This window comes from Giraffa tippelskirchi, chromosome 14, assembly GCF_054371585.1.
Source record: "Giraffa tippelskirchi isolate mGirTip1 chromosome 14, T2T-mGirTip1v1.2.pri, whole genome shotgun sequence".
NCBI classification, from domain to species: Eukaryota; Metazoa; Chordata; class Mammalia; order Artiodactyla; family Giraffidae; genus Giraffa; species Giraffa tippelskirchi.
Window position 1 is genome coordinate 8783422 of NC_137288.1, and position 19626 is coordinate 8803047.

General features: G+C 56.0%; 3 protein-coding genes and 1 long non-coding RNA gene across 4 annotated transcripts in view; 1 reads left to right on the forward strand and 3 right to left on the reverse strand.

Annotated features, from left to right (window-relative positions):
* LOC145534148 (uncharacterized) overlaps positions 1 to 19626 on the forward strand; it is a 770273-nt gene that overhangs the window by 183793 nt on the left and 566854 nt on the right. The window contains exons 24-25 of the long non-coding RNA XR_014074274.1: positions 7253 to 7364; positions 14894 to 15005. This is a non-coding gene — a long non-coding RNA (uncharacterized LOC145534148). The remainder of the gene's footprint in view (positions 1 to 7252; positions 7365 to 14893; positions 15006 to 19626) is intronic.
* Positions 1752 to 6826, reverse strand: LOC145533894 (uncharacterized). The gene is made up of 3 exons (XM_081561238.1): positions 3369 to 6826; positions 2657 to 2969; positions 1752 to 2404 (listed from the first exon to the last, which is right to left on the reverse strand). Exons 1-3 carry the CDS (start codon positions 3603 to 3605, stop codon positions 1776 to 1778), a joined length of 1179 nt encoding a protein of 392 aa, XP_081417364.1. The 5' UTR covers positions 3606 to 6826; the 3' UTR covers positions 1752 to 1775.
* On the reverse strand, positions 9398 to 12039 carry LOC145534137 (uncharacterized). The gene is made up of 3 exons (XM_081561510.1): positions 11014 to 12039; positions 10302 to 10614; positions 9398 to 10049 (listed from the first exon to the last, which is right to left on the reverse strand). The coding sequence occupies exons 1-3, from the start codon at positions 11248 to 11250 to the stop codon at positions 9661 to 9663; spliced, it is 939 nt and encodes a 312-aa protein (XP_081417636.1). The 5' UTR covers positions 11251 to 12039; the 3' UTR covers positions 9398 to 9660.
* Positions 15584 to 18854, reverse strand: LOC145534116 (uncharacterized). Its single transcript, XM_081561488.1, has 3 exons — positions 18655 to 18854; positions 17943 to 18255; positions 15584 to 17690 (listed from the first exon to the last, which is right to left on the reverse strand). Exons 1-3 carry the CDS (start codon positions 18787 to 18789, stop codon positions 17062 to 17064), a joined length of 1077 nt encoding a protein of 358 aa, XP_081417614.1. The 5' UTR covers positions 18790 to 18854; the 3' UTR covers positions 15584 to 17061.

Genomic DNA, 19626 nt, shown 5'->3' on the forward strand with positions numbered 1-19626 from the left:
TGCTCAGAGAAGGGGGGAACTTGGCCACAGCAAGGAGGTGTGCACCCAGACAGAACCCCCAGATCCGGCCATTGGAGCTCAGGGAGGCCACTGGTGTGGCTTGTCCCTGTGGCAGGGGCCGAGGCACGCAGCCCACCCTGATTCCTGCGGGGGCCTGACTTGGGAAGTGCCATCTGGTAGCTTTGAGACTCACCAAACCAAATTGCACTGGAGAGAGGAGGGACACCTTCCTTCATCCACCCCCCACCCCCGCCGGATTCCCACATACCCTGACCCCTTTCTCCCGATTTCGGAGCCATTTCCAGAGTCCCGCTCATATGACCTCATTCGAAGTGCACTGTGGACGAGCTGCCATCTGCAGCTACTACCACAGCGGCCAAGGGCTTTAGCTCCCGACTACCTCCCTTCCTTTGGAACTTGGGGGCCCTCTACTCCCCACTTGCACACCACAGACCTTTGCTGAGGATTGTGGGGACCCTCACTCAGTTTGCAGTACGTTGTAGCCATCCCTGTCCTCTCTATACCTCCCTTGAAACTCAGCTTGTGAGCTCCTTTGGAGCAGCGTGGCCCACCTGGCTGCAACGGAAGAGACACAGCTGACAGTGAAACAACAGCTTAGATCTGAGACCCGGAAAGCTCTGTCAGAAGGGACCTCCCTCTTCACACCGTAGAGGCTGTAGGAGGCGCCAGGCTTTCGAACCAGTGCTGGGGCCAAAATGACTCCACAGCTGTTTTCCTTCCTGGGGAGGGTTCTGGCTCGAGTGGGAATGGCTCAAGTCTCCTAAGGTTCTGCAAGCCCACTGTGTGCAGATTCACGGTACACAGAGAGGAGAAGGTGGAGTCCTGCCCTGTAGGTGGTCACAGCTCACGGATGAGCCAGGCAGGCAGGCAGGCAGGGCATGAGAACACCTGAGCTGCCTTCATGAGTGAATGGTGTGGGGGCAGAGGAAGAGAAGCCGGTCTGCTCCCTCGTGTGGTGCCCCGGGCAGGTTGTCCCCAGAGGAAACCCTTACGACGGTGAGGACTATCGCTGCTGTTTCCCAAGGGGTTCCGTCGGTGCGTGTCTTCCCCGGAGCGGTCAGGCCGTCTCTCAAGTACACGGGCCATGGGCATTGCCTCTCCTTGGAACTTCCCATGTGTTTCTCTTTTTTATGGAACAGTGATTTTCTAGAGGGGTTCTGGGCCACAAGGATGTTGGCTCATTTTCTAGCCTTCTGTCATGAAGAACGCTTTCCTGGGTGTTGGGGTGGTTTGTTGTTCCAGCTCCCTTTCTTGGCTTCTTTTGGGAGCTGGTGCAACAAGACGAGCTCAGCCTCTGCCTTCTGGCTGAGATGTCACCCTTGACACAGCAATGCCTGCCTGGAGATAATGATGGCAGTTGCCAAAAGGGCTTCGTTTGGCACATGGTATCTTGAAAGGACGTACACCGTCCTTTCAGATATCAAAGGCTAGTTCAAATGACGTACAAATGAGAACTCTCCAATGGAGTCTTACACTAGTTGGAGAGTCCAAAAAACACTCCGTCAGTCATTTCACTGAGAGTCATTGATTGGGGACACCAAGAATATAGGAAGGAATGCACAAAGAAAGGATGAAATTGTGTTCAGGATCGGGGGAAGGGATGAACAGGGCGTGCTTGCCTTGAATCCAGGCTTTGTTGGGGGGTGGGGCATAAAGATCAAACGGGTCTGAAACTACAAAGTGGTGATGGTAACACAGTATCACCAGAGTTACACAACAGTGTTCCCAAATTGCAACAATGATGAAAAAGTTTACTAATCCCAACTTAACCAACAAAAGTACAGGAAACCATACAAAAAATAAAACATCACCAGAAAGGTGGAAACAAACCAAATGCAAAGCAGTTCAGGGGAAAGGAACTCCATGTCCCCTGGGGGCAGACCGAGTTGCCAGCGTCCACGGTGAGCAGACGGGGATGGAGGCTGCAGAGCCGACCGCTCCCCTGGACGTGGTGTTTCCGGCAAGGGCTCTGGGTGTCTGTCCAGAGCGGGGGCTCGTTCTCCCTGCAGGGGTGGGTGAGTCATCGTGGGCGTCTGGGTGTTGCGCGGGAGCCAGGGCAGGCTCTCCCTGCCGAGGCGGTGACTCCTCCTCTGCCTCGGGTTCTCCTGCCAGAGCCCGAGCAGGTAGAGGTGCACGTGGAGGTGGAGGTTCTGGCTGAGGGGGTGGGACATCAGTGCCTGGGGCTGGGGGTCCTGCAGGCATGGAGATCCGATCTGCCCGGTGTGCTGGCCAGTACCCAGCTGGCCTGGTGTCTCTGCGAGGGCAAGTCTCGGTTCTCCATCTGCCCTCGGTGGATCCCTGGGTCCTGCACCTGGAGCCAGCACCTCTGTAGGGACAGGTCTGGGAAGCGGAGCCTGGTTCCAGTTGGAGGCCAGTGCTAGAGCTGGGGGAGAAGCAAAGTTTGCCCACAGGCCAGCCTTGGCATGTGCGTCTCCCGGGACAGAAAGCTTCCAAGAGATTCCCAAAGACTACCCAGCGTCGGATGTCTTTTGGGACTGAAGTGTGCAAGATGGGGGGCGGGGGGTGTGAGGCCAGCGCTTGCTGCAGGCCCAGCAGCAGCTTTCGGGGACTCGTCCCTGTGTAGCTCAGCACCCCCTCCCCACACACTCCCGTGCACCAGCCCCAGCGTCCTCACCTCTGTGCTCTGGCGTGCTGGGCTCCAGGTCCTCCTGCTGCCTCAGAGGCCGGGGTTCTCGGGACTCTGGGTCGGAGCCGGGTGTGCTGAGCTCCGTGGCAGCCTCAGACTGGGCCGCCGGGTGTATCCTGGGCGGTGTCTCGGCAGCAGGCCTTCCCCGCCTCCGCTTCTCCCCCGGTGGGGCTGATGCCTCCGTGGGCACGCTCACCTGGAGCCTGCACTGGGCCTCACGGGCGGGGGGGTGGTGCTCCGACCCCTCCCTCCGGGAGGTGGATGGGGTGTCCCCGTCCTCGGCCTCATCACGTGGGAAGCTCTGCAACGACAGTGACCGTCAGCCAGCCATGCTAGGAGTTTTCCGAGCTGGGCCTGGGCAGTGGAGCCGCTGCTTCTGCCTGCTCGAACTTCTCTTCCCAGAAGGGTCAGAGACGTGTGTCTGCTCAGATCCCCACCCGGGAGGAAAGAGACCCACCTGAGGGTGTGAGGTCCGCCTGGGCGGCCGCCGCTGCCCGCACTCTCCCCATCCCGCCCAGCCTGCTCTCCCCTGGGGTGTGGACACAACTTGTCCGCAGGCTTCTGACCCCACATCCGCCTGGGCTTCCTTGAGGGAGACACACCCCAAGAAACCCGCATCCACACACACAGGCAAAGGACCCGGTGTTTCCGGGTGGCATGGGAGAGGCGGCCTGGTCCGTCCTGGGGCTCCCCGTGTTACCTTTCTGTTTCTCCGGGCAAAGGGCCAGAGGCCTCTCGGGGGTGTCCTGAGCCAACGTCGACAGGGTGCCCGCGCACACTGCCTGTGAGCACTCCTGAGGCCCCGGCCTCTGGGCAGGGGCAAACAGCAGAACATCCTGGCAGCCAGTGAACTGGCTGGGGGCTCCTCTCCGCTCTGGAGGCCTGGATACCCGGGCTGCGGGTTCTGTTGGGTTCTGTTGCCGGCAGGTGACATCATCTCCTGGGGTTCGTGCTGAGGTCCCTTCCCCAAAACTTCCCAAGGGAATCTCTGGGTTTCTGACTGCTCGACCACCCCCCTTAGGCCATGTGCAGGCACAGTGACACCCACACAGCCCAGCCCACAGCCCTGGGGAGGCCTGGGTTCAGCCAGGGCCTGAGCTCCGAGGACCCCACTGCTCTCAGACCAGGCTCCTTCTTCTCATAAGTGGTGTGGCCCTGGACAAGCATATGCCCCTCAGGGTTGCCCCAGTCTCTCCATCTGCAGAGTGGTGGTCATTCTCCCATCTGCTTCCTAGGTCTGTCGGCCTACGAGCAGCTCCATGCCTTTCCACCTGGGGCCGATATCACGTGGAGCTTGTGCGCTGAGACTTCAGAAAGAAAGATTCCATCCAGGGCTGACACAGCACAGAATGGGGCAGAACGAGGCCTGGATGCGCCGTGGTACCCAGGAAAAGGCACTCCCCCTCCTGACTGTTTTGAGACCCCGCATCCAAGTTGGAGGACCGAAAGGAAGACTCGAAGGTCTCCCTCTCTTATAGAAAAGAGTAGCCAACTTTCTGCTCCTCTGTTTCCATTGAGATTCTGTTCAAGTGTCCCAGCTCGGCTTCTGCGGGTGGCTGAGCTTCTAATGGCTCCCTGCGTTCTTGTCTTTTCCTCTCCAAACCTTCCGTCCTTTTCCCCCTTCTGGGGTGGAAGGGCGCTGTCATTGCTTCTACCTTCGAGGCAGATTGAGGAAAAGTCTGGACCGTCGACTCCTTTCCTCTCTTTGGTTCCGTGTCTCTCTCTGGCTGTGTCCCTCTCTTTTCCTTTCTCAGTTCCGTCTGTGTCTTCCTCTTTCTCTCTCGTGTGTGGATGGATGGATGCTAGGGATGCACATGTATATGATTAGATGAGGGTTATGTTTTAGGGATAGGTTAGAGGGAGAGAAAGGCTTTAGGTCGGAGTTGGTCATGGGGGAAGGGTCAAGGGTGGTGGTGGTGTTGTTTCTTGGAATCTGAGTGCTGTGCATTCTTCGTCTCTTTCCATATGAACCCCTTCTCAGATACACCACTTGCAAGGAGTCTCTCATGTTCTGTTTCCTATCTTTTGCATTTGTGAATGCTTAGCTTCTCTGTTGTGAAGAGGTTCCATTGGATGGAAACCCATGGGTGTACTTCGTGTACCTCTTTGCCTTACTTGAAGAGACCCATTTCGACCTCCGCCCAGCAAATGGCAAGGAGACTCTGATGTTAAGGAGCCTTTGACCTACGCTTCTTTCTAGCTATCTCATGACATCCGTCTTTAGGGTGAGGTTTTCCCCCTATATTGAGGTGGTATGAGATCAAAACCAATAGCGTTCTTCAGATGTAGCTGTCTGGTTTTCCCATGGACATTGATTGAAGAGGCTTTCTTGTTCCCATTTGGATATTCTCCCCTTCTGTGTCAGAGATGAGTTGACCATGGATGCTGGGGTTTGTTTCTGGACCCTCCACTTTATTCCATCGATCTGGATCTGTGTGTGTTGTTGTATTCCCAATAGCATACTGTCCTGCTGCTGCTGCTGCGGCTAAGTCACTTCAGTCGTGTCTGACTCTGCGTGACCCCATGGCCTGCAGCCTACCAGGCTCCTCCGTCCAGGACATTTTCCAGGCAAGAGTACTGGAGTGGGTCGCCATTGCCTTCTCCGATACTCTCCTGAGGATCCTAGTTTGGTCGTCTAATTTCCTTTCACACAACCTTGGATGTCCGTATCGGGGCTTCTTCGTCGGATTGTATTGACAGTTTAGGCTCTTTTCTGTCTCCGTACCCCTTTTGCAATTCTTTGTTCGGTGCGAAAATGCATTGGCATTTTGGGAGGAATAGCATCGAAGCTGTGGATTGCCTTGTGGGGCTGTGACATCATTTTCCCAATAGGAATTCTTTCAAGCCCTGAGCACAGCTTCTCTTTCCAGTGATTGGTGTGGGCTTGATCTTCCTTCTTCCATCTCTCGCCGTTTTGTGAGAACAGGTCCATCCTTCCCTTCTGGGTTAGATGGACTGGTGGCTATCACTTCAGTGAATGGCATTGTCAGTGGGGGTGATAATTCCCTTCTCGTTGGAAGACTTTGCTGTGAGTATTAGAAATGCAAGTGACTTCTCTTCCCCTTCCTCCCTGTCCATCTCTCAGAGCCACCGGGAAACAGAGGCCTCATCCACGGTCACACAGGCCTGAGGGGGTGCAACTAGACTGTTGTTTCTTCAGGCCCTCAGTGCTGGACATCATCCGGGATCCTCTGTGTGTGTCTTCCTCAGTCTGGTGTCCCTTCAGACCTTTCCCTAGTTTTCACAGGCTTGTTGTGTTGGTGTTCTTTGTCTGTTTGGAGACACATCCTTGATAAGCTTTGTGTTTCCACTCATTCGTCTCGCGATGTATGACCTGTCTTTTGCTTTTGTCATGAGGTCTTTCCCACAGTAGATATCTTTGATTTTGCAAAGTCCACTGTATTCTCTGGGTTTTTTTTTTTTGTGGACTGGCTTTTAGTTTTGTGTGTGAAGACTCAAAGCACGTGTCCGGTTTCTGCTCATTGTTCTTCGAGATTTGTGACAAGTTTTCATGGAAAGTTTGCCTGGGGATAACTGGAAGTGAACTCGGTGTAAGGTGTCAAGTCTCCATCTCCATTCCTGTCATCCCCTGCAGTTTCCAATTCCCTGTTCCTGAGTGGTTTTAGAGACCTTGTGGGGAGTTTGGTTGCATTGGAGTTTGCCTTTCCACCTTGATTCGATTCACACTGTTCTGCCCTCAGGGACACTGTCAAGGGGGAGTGAGGAGCAGCCTGCACTTCCAGCAGTGACCACACGGTGGGGCGAGTGCTGCTCTCCCCTCAGGGAGCCCCAGGCCACAGGCATCCCAGTGAGGAGCCAGCTCTGTGCTCAGCTGAAAGGAGTTAGTCTCTCAGGAGCCTCTGAGCCCTTGCCTTTGGATCACCCAGGGTGGGCATTTACTGGGACAGAAAAAATTGCCCTGAATTCCATGGACGGAAGAGCCTGGCTGTGTAGAGTTCGTGAGTTGCCGCGAATCAGACACAACTGAGGACACAAAAATTCTATAGATTAAAACACTTTTTGGGGGTGGGGGGGAGTGAAAGGGGGGGATGTGGGTTTTTTTGTCTTATATAATAGCCAAGGGAAATCTAGTTTAAACCTAAATTCACATAGACGGGAAAGGTATAGCTCTCCGTCACCCTATTAAAAAAAAAAAAAAAAAAACTACTAAACTTTTCTGAAAGTTTATTTAGTAGCTTCCTTGAGCAGTTCATTGTGAAGCATTTTTTTTTTCTTCTGTGACATTGGCCTCATTAAAAAGCACGGTTTGCCTTTACTGGATAATTCTGTTCATTGGTTTCTTAGGGAACCTTGGTAATATTTGAGTTTCCTGGGGAGTATGGTCACATGACCTGGCCCTGGCCAATCGGTGCGTTCCACCTCCCTGGCCACTGTGATTGGCTCCGGGCTGGGGCAGTGCCCAATCGGGGCCCAGGGCCGGGCCTCCCGTTGGAAGCCAGGGGAAGACGAGCTGTCGTCCTGCTGGGGTAGGGGAAGGGGTGGGGCCGGGGGAGGTCAGGCTCCAGCAGTGGGAGGGGCGTGAGGCCCGCCTGCGGCAGTTGGTGACCTTCCTGCTCCCCTCAGGGCAGAGCCGCCGGCCTGAGAATGAGGGCGCTGCTGAGCCCAGGGCCTGGGATGGCCCGTTGCTGCTGTGGTCCCAGAGCTCCACCCGAGACCTGAGGGAAGCCGTCTGCCCGTGAGTCCTCTCCCGCTTGTCTGTCAGCTTGTTTGAACCATGCTGGGTTTTCTGCCCAGCTGGCTAAGGGGAGTCCCTGGAAATGCAAGGGTGTGGGTTTTGGCAGACTTCAGGGAAGACATGCCAGATGAGCCTGGGAGACTCCAGCTTAATCTGGATTCAGGAGATATCTCTTCGGGCCAGCTAGTAATTGTAGGATAAGCCTAATGAGTCTTCACAGGATGAAGAGAGTAACGTGCCAAGGTAGCAATCGATGTCCTCATTCGAGAGGATGAAGCTGGTGCTCAGAGAAGGGGGGAACTTGGCCACAGCAAGGAGGTGTGCACCCAGACAGAACCCCCAGATCCGGCCATTGGAGCTCAGGGAGGCCACTGGTGTGGCTTGTCCCTGTGGCAGGGGCCGAGGCACGCAGCCCACCCTGATTCCTGCGGGGGCCTGACTTGGGAAGTGCCATCTGGTAGCTTTGAGACTCACCAAACCAAATTGCACTGGAGAGAGGAGGGACACCTTCCTTCATCCACCCCCCACCCCCGCCGGATTCCCACATACCCTGACCCCTTTCTCCCGATTTCGGAGCCATTTCCAGAGTCCCGCTCATATGACCTCATTCGAAGTGCACTGTGGACGAGCTGCCATCTGCAGCTACTACCACAGCGGCCAAGGGCTTTAGCTCCCGACTACCTCCCTTCCTTTGGAACTTGGGGGCCCTCTACTCCCCACTTGCACACCACAGACCTTTGCTGAGGATTGTGGGGACCCTCACTCAGTTTGCAGTACGTTGTAGCCATCCCTGTCCTCTCTATACCTCCCTTGAAACTCAGCTTGTGAGCTCCTTTGGAGCAGCGTGGCCCACCTGGCTGCAACGGAAGAGACACAGCTGACAGTGAAACAACAGCTTAGATCTGAGACCCGGAAAGCTCTGTCAGAAGGGACCTCCCTCTTCACACCGTAGAGGCTGTAGGAGGCGCCAGGCTTTCGAACCAGTGCTGGGGCCAAAATGACTCCACAGCTGTTTTCCTTCCTGGGGAGGGTTCTGGCTCGAGTGGGAATGGCTCAAGTCTCCTAAGGTTCTGCAAGCCCACTGTGTGCAGATTCACGGTACACAGAGAGGAGAAGGTGGAGTCCTGCCCTGTAGGTGGTCACAGCTCACGGATGAGCCAGGCAGGCAGGCAGGCAGGGCATGAGAACACCTGAGCTGCCTTCATGAGTGAATGGTGTGGGGGCAGAGGAAGAGAAGCCGGTCTGCTCCCTCGTGTGGTGCCCCGGGCAGGTTGTCCCCAGAGGAAACCCTTACGACGGTGAGGACTATCGCTGCTGTTTCCCAAGGGGTTCCGTCGGTGCGTGTCTTCCCCGGAGCGGTCAGGCCGTCTCTCAAGTACACGGGCCATGGGCATTGCCTCTCCTTGGAACTTCCCATGTGTTTCTCTTTTTTATGGAACAGTGATTTTCTAGAGGGGTTCTGGGCCACAAGGATGTTGGCTCATTTTCTAGCCTTCTGTCATGAAGAACGCTTTCCTGGGTGTTGGGGTGGTTTGTTGTTCCAGCTCCCTTTCTTGGCTTCTTTTGGGAGCTGGTGCAACAAGACGAGCTCAGCCTCTGCCTTCTGGCTGAGATGTCACCCTTGACACAGCAATGCCTGCCTGGAGATAATGATGGCAGTTGCCAAAAGGGCTTCGTTTGGCACATGGTATCTTGAAAGGACGTACACCGTCCTTTCAGATATCAAAGGCTAGTTCAAATGACGTACAAATGAGAACTCTCCAATGGAGTCTTACACTAGTTGGAGAGTCCAAAAAACACTCCGTCAGTCATTTCACTGAGAGTCATTGATTGGGGACACCAAGAATATAGGAAGGAATGCACAAAGAAAGGATGAAATTGTGTTCAGGATCGGGGGAAGGGATGAACAGGGCGTGCTTGCCTTGAATCCAGGCTTTGTTGGGGGGTGGGGCATAAAGATCAAACGGGTCTGAAACTACAAAGTGGTGATGGTAACACAGTATCACCAGAGTTACACAACAGTGTTCCCAAATTGCAACAATGATGAAAAAGTTTACTAATCCCAACTTAACCAACAAAAGTACAGGAAACCATACAAAAAATAAAACATCACCAGAAAGGTGGAAACAAAGCAACTGCAAAGCAGTTCAGGGGAAAGGAACTCCATGTCCCCTGGGGGCAGACCGAGTTGCCAGCGTCCACGGTGAGCAGACGGGGATGGAGGCTGCAGAGCCGACCGCTCCCCTGGACGTGGTGTTTCCGGCAAGGGCTCTGGGTGTCTGTCCAGAGCGGGGGCTCATTCTCCCTGCAGGGGTGGGTGAGTCATCGTGGGCGTCTGGGTGTTGCGCGGGAGCCAGGGCAGGCTCTCCCTGCCGAGGCGGTGACTCCTCCTCTGCCTCGGGTTCTCCTGCCAGAGCCCGAGCAGGTAGAGGTGCACGTGGAGGTGGAGGTTCTGGCTGAGGGGGTGGGACATCAGTGCCTGGGGCTGGGGGTCCTGCAGGCATGGAGATCCGATCTGCCCGGTGTGCTGGCCAGTACCCAGCTGGCCTGGTGTCTCTGCGAGGGCAAGTCTCGGTTCTCCATCTGCCCTCGGTGGATCCCTGGGTCCTGCACCTGGAGCCAGCACCTCTGTAGGGACAGGTCTGGGAAGCGGAGCCTGGTTCCAGTTGGAGGCCAGTGCTAGAGCTGGGGGAGAAGCAAAGTTTGCCCACAGGCCAGCCTTGGCATGTGCGTCTCCCGGGACAGAAAGCTTCCAAGAGATTCCCAAAGAATACCCAGCGTCGGATGTCTTTTGGGACTGAAGTGTGCAAGATGGGGGGCGGGGGGTGTGAGGCCAGCGCTTGCTGCAGGCCCAGCAGCAGCTTTCGGGGACTCGTCCCTGTGTAGCTCAGCACCCCCTCCCCACACACTCCCGTGCACCAGCCCCAGCGTCCTCACCTCTGTGCTCTGGCGTGCTGGGCTCCAGGTCCTCCTGCTGCCTCAGAGGCCGGGGTTCTCGGGACTCTGGGTCGGAGCCGGGTGTGCTGAGCTCCGTGGCAGCCTCAGAGTGGGCTGCCGGGTGTATCCTGGGCGGTGTCTCGGCAGCAGGCCTTCCCCGCCTCCGCTTCTCCCCCGGTGGGGCTGATGCCTCCGTGGGCACGCTCACCTGGAGCCTGCACTGGGCCTCACGGGCGGGGGGGTGGTGCTCCGACCCCTCCCTCCGGGAGGTGGATGGGGTGTCCCCGTCCTCGGCCTCATCACGTGGGAAGCTCTGCAACGACAGTGACCGTCAGCCAGCCATGCTAGGAGTTTTCCGAGCTGGGCCTGGGCAGTGGAGCCGCTGCTTCTGCCTGCTCGAACTTCTCTTCCCAGAAGGGTCAGAGACGTGTGTCTGCTCAGATCCCCACCCGCGAGGAAAGAGACCCACCTGAGGGTGTGAGGTCCGCCTGGGCGGCCGCCGCTGCCCGCACTCTCCCCATCCCGCCCAGCCTGCTCTCCCCTGGGGTGTGGACACAACTTGTCCGCAGGCTTCTGACCCCACATCCGCCTGGGCTTCCTTGAGGGAGACACACCCCAAGAAACCCGCATCCACACACACAGGCAAAGGACCCGGTGTTTCCGGGTGGCATGGGAGAGGCGGCCTGGTCCGTCCTGGGGCTCCCCGTGTTACCTTTCTGTTTCTCCGGGCAAAGGGCCAGAGGCCTCTCGGGGGTGTCCTGAGCCAACGTCGACAGGGTGCCCGCGCACACTGCCTGTGAGCACTCCTGAGGCCCCGGCCTCTGGGCAGGGGCAAACAGCAGAACATCCTGGCAGCCAGTGAACTGGCTGGGGGCTCCTCTCCGCTCTGGAGGCCTGGATACCCGGGCTGCGGGTTCTGTTGGGTTCTGTTGCCGGCAGGTGACATCATCTCCTGGGGTTCGTGCTGAGGTCCCTTCCCCAAAACTTCCCAAGGGAATCTCTGGGTTTCTGACTGCTCGACCACCCCCCTTAGGCCATGTGCAGGCACAGTGACACCCACACAGCCCAGCCCACAGCCCTGGGGAGGCCTGGGTTCAGCCAGGGCCTGAGCTCCGAGGACCCCACTGCTCTCAGACCAGGCTCCTTCTTCTCATAAGTGGTGTGGCCCTGGACAAGCATATGCCCCTCAGGGTTGCCCCAGTCTCTCCATCTGCAGAGTGGTGGTCATTCTCCCATCTGCTTCCTAGGTCTGTCGGCCTACGAGCAGCTCCATGCCTTTCCACCTGGGGCCGATATCACGTGGAGCTTGTGCGCTGAGACTTCAGAAAGAAAGATTCCATCCAGGGCTGACACAGCACAGAATGGGGCAGAACGAGGCCTGGATGTGCCGTGGTACCCAGGAAAAGGCACTCCCCCTCCTGACTGTTTTGAGACCCCGCATCCAAGTTGGAGGACCGAAAGGAAGACTCGAAGGTCTCCCTCTCTTATAGAAAAGAGTAGCCAACTTTCTGCTCCTCTGTTTCCATTGAGATTCTGTTCAAGTGTCCCAGCTAGGCTTCTGCGGGTGGCTGAGCTTCTAATGGCTCCCTGTGTTCTTGTCTTTTCCTCTCCAAACCTTCCGTCCTTTTCCCCCTTCTGGGGTGGAAGGGCGCTGTCATTGCTTCTACCTTCGAGGCAGATTGAGGAAAAGTCTGGACCGTCGACTCCTTTCCTCTCTTTGGTTCCGTGTCTCTCTCTGGCTGTGTCCCTCTCTTTTCCTTTCTCAGTTCCGTCTGTGTCTTCCTCTTTCTCTCTCGTGTGTGGATGGATGGATGCTAGGGATGCACATGTATATGATTAGATGAGGGTTATGTTTTAGGGATAGGTTAGAGGGAGAGAAAGGCTTTAGGTCGGAGTTGGTCATGGGGGAAGGGTCAAGGGTGGTGGTGGTGTTGTTTCTTGGAATCTGAGTGCTGTGCATTCTTCGTCTCTTTCCATATGAACCCCTTCTCAGATACACCACTTGCAAGGAGTCTCTCATGTTCTGTTTCCTATCTTTTGCATTTGTGAATGCTTAGCTTCTCTGTTGTGAAGAGGTTCCATTGGATGGAAACCCATGGGTGTACTTCGTGTACCTCTTTGCCTTACTTGAAGAGACCCATTTCGACCTCCGCCCAGCAAATGGCAAGGAGACTCTGATGTTAAGGAGCCTTTGACCTACGCTTCTTTCTAGCTATCTCATGACATCAGTCTTTAGGGTGAGGTTTTCCCCCTATATTGAGGTGGTATGAGATCAAAACCAATAGCGTTCTTCAGATGTAGCTGTCTGGTTTTCCCATGGACATTGATTGAAGAGGCTTTCTTGTTCCCATTTGGATATTCTCCCCTTCTGTGTCAGAGATGAGTTGACCATGGATGCTGGGGTTTGTTTCTGGACCCTCCACTTTATTCCATCGATCTGGATCTGTGTGTGTTGTTGTATTCCCAATAGCATACTGTCCTGCTGCTGCTGCTGCGGCTAAGTCACTTCAGTCGTGTCTGACTCTGCGTGACCCCATGGCCTGCAGCCTACCAGGCTCCTCCGTCCAGGACGTTTTCCAGGCAAGAGTACTGGAGTGGGTCGCCATTGCCTTCTCCGATACTCTCCTGAGGATCCTAGTTTGGTCGTCTAATTTCCTTTCACACAACCTTGGATGTCCGTATCGGGGCTTTTTCGTCAGATTGTATTGACAGTTTAGGCTCTTTTCTGTCTCCGTACCCCTTTTGCAATTCTTTGTTCGGTGCGAAAATGCATTGGCATGTTGGGAGGAATAGCATCGAAGCTGTGGATTGCCTTGTGGGGCTGTGACATCATTTTCCCAATAGGAATTCTTTCAAGCCCTGAGCACAGCTTCTCTTTCCAGTGATTGGTGTGGGCTTGATCTTCCTTCTTCCATCTCTCGCCGTTTTGTGAGAACAGGTCCATCCTTCCCTTCTGGGTTAGATGGACTGGTGGGTATCACTTCAGTGAATGGCATTGTCAGTGGGGGTGATAATTCCCTTCTCGTTGGAAGACTTTGCTGTGAGTATTAGAAATGCAAGTGACTTCTCTTCCCCTTCCTCCCTGTCCATCTCTCAGAGCCACCGGGAAACAGAGGCCTCATCCACGGTCACACAGGCCTGAGGGGGTGCAACTAGACTGTTGTTTCTTCAGGCCCTCAGTGCTGGACATCATCCGGGATCCTCTGTGTGTGTCTTCCTCAGTCTGGTGTCCCTTCAGACCTTTCCCTAGTTTTCACAGGCTTGTTGTGTTGGTGTTCTTTGTCTGTTTGGAGACACATCCTTGATAAGCTTTGTGTTTCCACTCATTCGTCTCGCGATGTATGACCTGTCTTTTGCTTTTGTCATGAGGTCTTTCCCACAGTAGATATCTTTGATTTTGCAAAGTCCACTGTATTCTCTGGGTTTTCTTTTTGTGGACTGGGTTTTAGTTTTGTGTGTGAAGACTCAAAGCACGTGTCTGGTTTCTGCTCATTGTTCTTCGAGATTTGTGACAAGTTTTCATGGAAAGTTTGTCTAGGGATAACTGGAAGTGAATTCGGTGTAAGGTGTCAAGTCTCCATCTCCATTCCTGTCATCCCCTGCAGTTTCCAATTCCCTGTTCCTGAGTGGTTTTAGAGACCTTGTGGGGAGTTTGGTTGCATTGGAGTTTGCATTTCCACCTTGATTCGATTCACACTGTTCTGCCCTCAGGGACACTGTCAAGGGGGAGTGAGGAGCAGCCTGCACTTCCAGCAGTGACCACACGGTGGGGCGAGTGCTGCTCTCCCCTCAGGGAGCCCCAGGCCACAGGCATCCCAGTGAGGAGCCAGTTCTGTGCTCAGCTGGAAGGAGTTAGTCTCTCAGGAGCCTCTGAGCCCTTGCCTTTGGATCACCCAGGGTGGGCATTTACTGGGACAGAAAAAATTGCCCTGAATTCCATGGACGGAAGAGCCTGGCTGTGTAGAGTTCGTGAGTTGCCGCGAATCAGACACAACTGAGGACACAAAAATTCTATAGATTAAAACACTTTTTGGGGGTGGGGGGGAGTGAAAGGGGGGGATGTGGGTTTTTTTGTCTTATATAATAGCCAAGGGAAATCTAGTTTAAACCTAAATTCACATAGACGGGAAAGGTATAGCTCTCCGTCACCCTATTAAAAAAAAAAAAAAAACTACTAAAATTTTCTGGAAGTTTATTTAGTAGCTTCCTTGAGCAGTTCATTGTGAAGCATTTTTTTTTTTTTTCTGTGACATTGGCCTCATTAAAAAGCACGGTTTGCCTTTACTGGATAATTCTGTTCATTGGTTTCTTAGGGAACCTTGGTAATATTTGAGTTTCCTGGGGAGTATGGTCACATGACCTGGCCCTGGCCAATCGGTGCGTTCCACCTCCCTGGCCACTGTGATTGGCTCCGGGCTGGGGCAGTGCCCAATCGGGGCCCAGGGCCGGGCCTCCCGTTGGAAGCCAGGGGAAGACGAGCTGTCGTCCTGCTGGGGTAGGGGAAGGGGTGGGGCCGGGGGAGGTCAGGCTCCAGCAGTGGGAGGGGCGTGAGGCCCGCCTGCGGCAGTTGGTGACCTTCCTGCTCCCCTCAGGGCAGAGCCGCCGGCCTGAGAATGAGGGCGCTGCTGAGCCCAGGGCCTGGGATGGCCCGTTGCTGCTGTGGTCCCAGAGCTCCACCCGCGACCTGAGGGAAGCCGTCTGCCCGTGAGTCCTCTCCCGCTTGTCTGTCAGCTTGTTTGAACCATGCTGGGTTTTCTGCCCAGCTGGCTAAGGGGAGTCCCTGGAAATGCAAGGGTATGGGTTTTGGCAGACTTCAGGGAAGACATGCCAGATGAGCCTGGGAGACTCCAGCTTAATCTGGATTCAGGAGATATCTCTTCGGGCCAGCTAGTAATTGTAGGATAAGCCTAATGAGTCTTCACAGGATGAAGAGAGTAACGTGCCAAGGTAGCAATCGATGTCCTCATTCGAGAGGATGAAGCTGGTGCTCAGAGAAGGGGGGAACTTGGCCACAGCAAGGAGGTGTGCACCCAGACAGAACCCCCAGATCCGGCCATTGGAGCTCAGGGAGGCCACTGGTGTGGCTTGTCCCTGTGGCAGGGGCCGAGGCACGCAGCCCACCCTGATTCCTGCGGGGGCCTGACTTGGGAAGTGCCATCTGGTAGCTTTGAGACTCACCAAACCAAATTGCACTGGAGAGAGGAGGGACACCTTCCTTCATCCACCCCCCACCCCCGCCGGATTCCCACATACCCTGACCCCTTTCTCCCGATTTCGGAGCCATTTCCAGAGTCCCGCTCATATGACCTCATTCGAAGTGCACTGTGGACGAGCTGCCATCTGCAGCTACTACCACAGCGGCCAAGGGCTTTAGCTCCCGACTACCTCCCTTCCTTTGGAACTTGGGGGCCCTCTACTCCCCACTTGCACACCACAGACCTTTGCTGAGGATTGTGGGGACCCTCACTCAGTTTGCAGTACGTTGTAGCCATCCCTGTCCTCTCTATACCTCCCTTGAAACTCAGCTTGTGAGCTCCTTTGGAGCAGCGTGGCCCACCTGGCTGCAACGGAAGAGACACAGCTGACAGTGAAACAACAGCTTAGATCTGAGACCCGGAAAGCTCTGTCAGAAGGGACCTCCCTCTTCACACCGTAGAGGCTGTAGGAGGCGCCAGGCTTTCGAACCAGTGCTGGGGCCAAAATGACTCCACAGCTGTTTTCCTTCCTGGGGAGGGTTCTGGCTCGAGTGGGAATGGCTCAAGTCTCCTAAGGTTCTGCAAGCCCACTGTGTGCAGATTCACGGTACACAGAGAGGAGAAGGTGGAGTCCTGCCCTGTAGGTGGTCACAGCTCACGGATGAGCCAGGCAGGCAGGCAGGCAGGGCATGAGAACACCTGAGCTGCCTTCATGAGTGAATGGTGTGGGGGCAGAGGAAGAGAAGCCGGTCTGCTCCCTCGTGTGGTGCCCCAGGCAGGTTGTCCCCAGAGGAAACCCTTACGACGGTGAGGACTATCACTGCTGTTTCCCAAGGGGTTCCGTCGGTGCGTGTCTTCCCCGGAGCGGTCAGGCCGTCTCTCAAGTACACGGGCCATGGGCATTGCCTCTCCTTGGAACTTCCCATGTGTTTCTCTTTTTTATGGAACAGTGATTTTCTAGAGGGGTTCTGGGCCACAAGGATGTTGGGTCATTTTCTAGCCTTCTGTCATGAAGAACGCTTTCCTGGGTGTTGGGGTGGTTTGTTGTTCCAGCTCCCTTTCTTGGCTTCTTTTGGGAGCTGGTGCAACAAGACGAGCTCAGCCTCTGCCTTCTGGCTGAGATGTCACCCTTGACACAGCAATGCCTGCCTGGAGATAATGATGGCAGTTGCCAAAAGGGCTTCGTTTGGCACATGGTATCTTGAAAGGACGTACACCGTCCTTTCAGATATCAAAGGCTAGTTCAAATGACGTACAAATGAGAACTCTCCAATGGAGTCTTACAGTAGTTGGAGAGTCCAAAAAACACTCCTTCAGTCATTTCACTGAGAGTCATTGATTGGGGACACCAAGAATATAGGAAGGAATGCACAAAGAAAGGATGAAATTGTGTTCAGGATCGGGGGAAGGGATGAACAGGGCATGCTTGCCTTGAATCCAGGCTTTGTTGGGGGGTGGGGCATAAAGATCAAACGGGTCTGAAACTACAAAGTGGTGATGGTAACACAGTATCACCAGAGTTACACAACAGTGTTCCCAAATTGCAACAATGATGAAAAAGTTTACTAATCCCAACTTAACCAACAAAAGTACAGGAAACCATACAAAAAATAAAACATCACCAGAAAGGTGGAAACAAACCAAATGCAAAGCAGTTCAGGGGAAAGGAACTCCATGTCCCCTGGGGGCAGACCGAGTTGCCAGCGTTCACGGTGAGCAGACGGGGATGGAGGCTGCAGAGCCGACCGCTCCCCTGGACGTGGTGTTTCCGGCAAGGGCTCTGGGTGTCTGTCCAGAGCGGGGGCTCGTTCTCCCTGCAGGGGTGGGTGAGTCATCGTGGGCGTCTGGGTGTTGTGCGGGAGCCAGGGCAGGCTCTCCCTGCCGAGGCGGTGACTCCTCCTCTGCCTCGGGTTCTCCTGCCAGAGCCCGAGCAGGTAGAGGTGCACGTGGAGGTGGAGGTTCTGGCTGAGGGGGTGGGACATCAGTGCCTGGGGCTGGGGGTCCTGCAGGCATGGAGATCCGATCTGCCCGGTGTGCTGGCCAGTACCCAGCTGGCCTGGTGTCTCTGCGAGGGCAAGTCTCGGTTCTCCATCTGCCCTCGGTGGATCCCTGGGTCCTGCACCTGGAGCCAGCACCTCTGTAGGGACAGGTCTGGGAAGCGGAGCCTGGTTCCAGTTGGAGGCCAGTGCTAGAGCTGGGGGAGAAGCAAAGTTTGCCCACAGGCCAGCCTTGGCATGTGCGTCTCCCGGGACAGAAAGCTTCCAAGAGATTCCCAAAGACTACCCAGCGTCGGATGTCTTTTGGGACTGAAGTGTGCAAGATGGGGGGCGGGGGGTGTGAGGCCAGCGCTTGCTGCAGGCCCAGCAGCAGCTTTCGGGGACTCGTCCCTGTGTAGCTCAGCACCCCCTCCCCACACACTCCCGTGCACCAGCCCCAGCGTCCTCACCTCTGTGCTCTGGCGTGCTGGGCTCCAGGTCCTCCTGCTGCCTCAGAGGCCGGGGTTCTCGGGACTCTGGGTCGGAGCCGGGTGTGCTGAGCTCCGTGGCAGCCTCAGACTGGGCCGCCGGGTGTGTCCTGGGCGGTGTCTCGGCAGCAGGCCTTCCCCGCCTCCGCTTCTCCCCCGGTGGGGCTGATGCCTCCGTGGGCACGCTCACCTGGAGCCTGCACTGGGCCTCACGGGCGGGGGGGTGGTGCTCCGACCCCTCCCTCCGGGAGGTGGATGGGGTGTCCCCGTCCTCGGCCTCATCACGTGGGAAGCTCTGCAACGACAGTGACCGTCAGCCAGCCATGCTAGGAGTTTTCCGAGCTGGGCCTGGGCAGTGGAGCCGCTGCTTCTGCCTGCTCGAACTTCTCTTCCCAGAAGGGTCAGAGACGTGTGTCTGCTCAGATCCCCACCCGCGAGGAAAGAGACCCACCTGAGGGTGTGAGGTCCGCCTGGGCGGCCGCCGCTGCCCGCACTCTCCCCATCCCGCCCAGCCTGCTCTCCCCTGGGGTGTGGACACAACTTGTCCGCAGGCTTCTGACCCCACATCCGCCTGGGCTTCCTTGAGGGAGACACACCCCAAGAAACCCGCATCCACACACACAGGCAAAGGACCCGGTGTTTCCGGGTGGCATGGGAGAGGCGGCCTGGTCCGTCCTGGGGCTCCCCGTGTTACCTTTCTGTTTCTCCGGGCAAAGGGCCAGAGGCCTCTCGGGGGTGTCCTGAGCCAACGTCGACAGGGTGCCCGCGCACACTGCCTGTGAGCACTCCTGAGGCCCCGGCCTCTGGGCAGGGGCAAACAGCAGAACATCCTGGCAGCCAGTGAACTGGCTGGGGGCTCCTCTCCGCTCTGGAGGCCTGGATACCCGGGCTGCGGGTTCTGTTGGGTTCTGTTGCCGGCAGGTGACATCATCTCCTGGGGTTCGTGCTGAGGTCCCTTCCCCAAAACTTCCCAAGGGAATCTCTGGGTTTCTGACTGCTCGACCACCCCCCTTAGGCCATGTGCAGGCACAGTGACACCCACACAGCCCAGCCCACAGCCCTGGGGAGGCCTGGGTTCAGCCAGGGCCTGAGCTCCGAGGACCCCACTGCTCTCAGACCAGGCTCCTTCTTCTCATAAGTGGTGTGGCCCTGGACAAGCATATGCCCCTCAGGGTTGCCCCAGTCTCTCCATCTGCAGAGTGGTGGTCATTCTCCCATCTGCTTCCTAGGTCTGTCGGCCTACGAGCAGCTCCATGCCTTTCCACCTGGGGCCGATATCACGTGGAGCTTGTGCGCTGAGACTTCAGAAAGAAAGATTCCATCCAGGGCTGACACAGCACAGAATGGGGCAGAACGAGGCCTGGATGTGCCGTGGTACCCAGGAAAAGGCACTCCCCCTCCTGACTGTTTTGAGACCCCGCATCCAAGTTGGAGGACCGAAAGGAAGACTCGAAGGTCTCCCTCTCTTATAGAAAAGAGTAGCCAACTTTCTGCTCCTCTGTTTCCATTGAGATTCTGTTCAAGTGTCCCAGCTCGGCTTCTGCGGGTGGCTGAGCTTCTAATGGCTCCCTGCGTTCTTGTCTTTTCCTCTCCAAACCTTCCGTCCTTTTCCCCCTTCTGGGGTGGAAGGGCGCTGTCATTGCTTCTACCTTCGAGGCAGATTGAG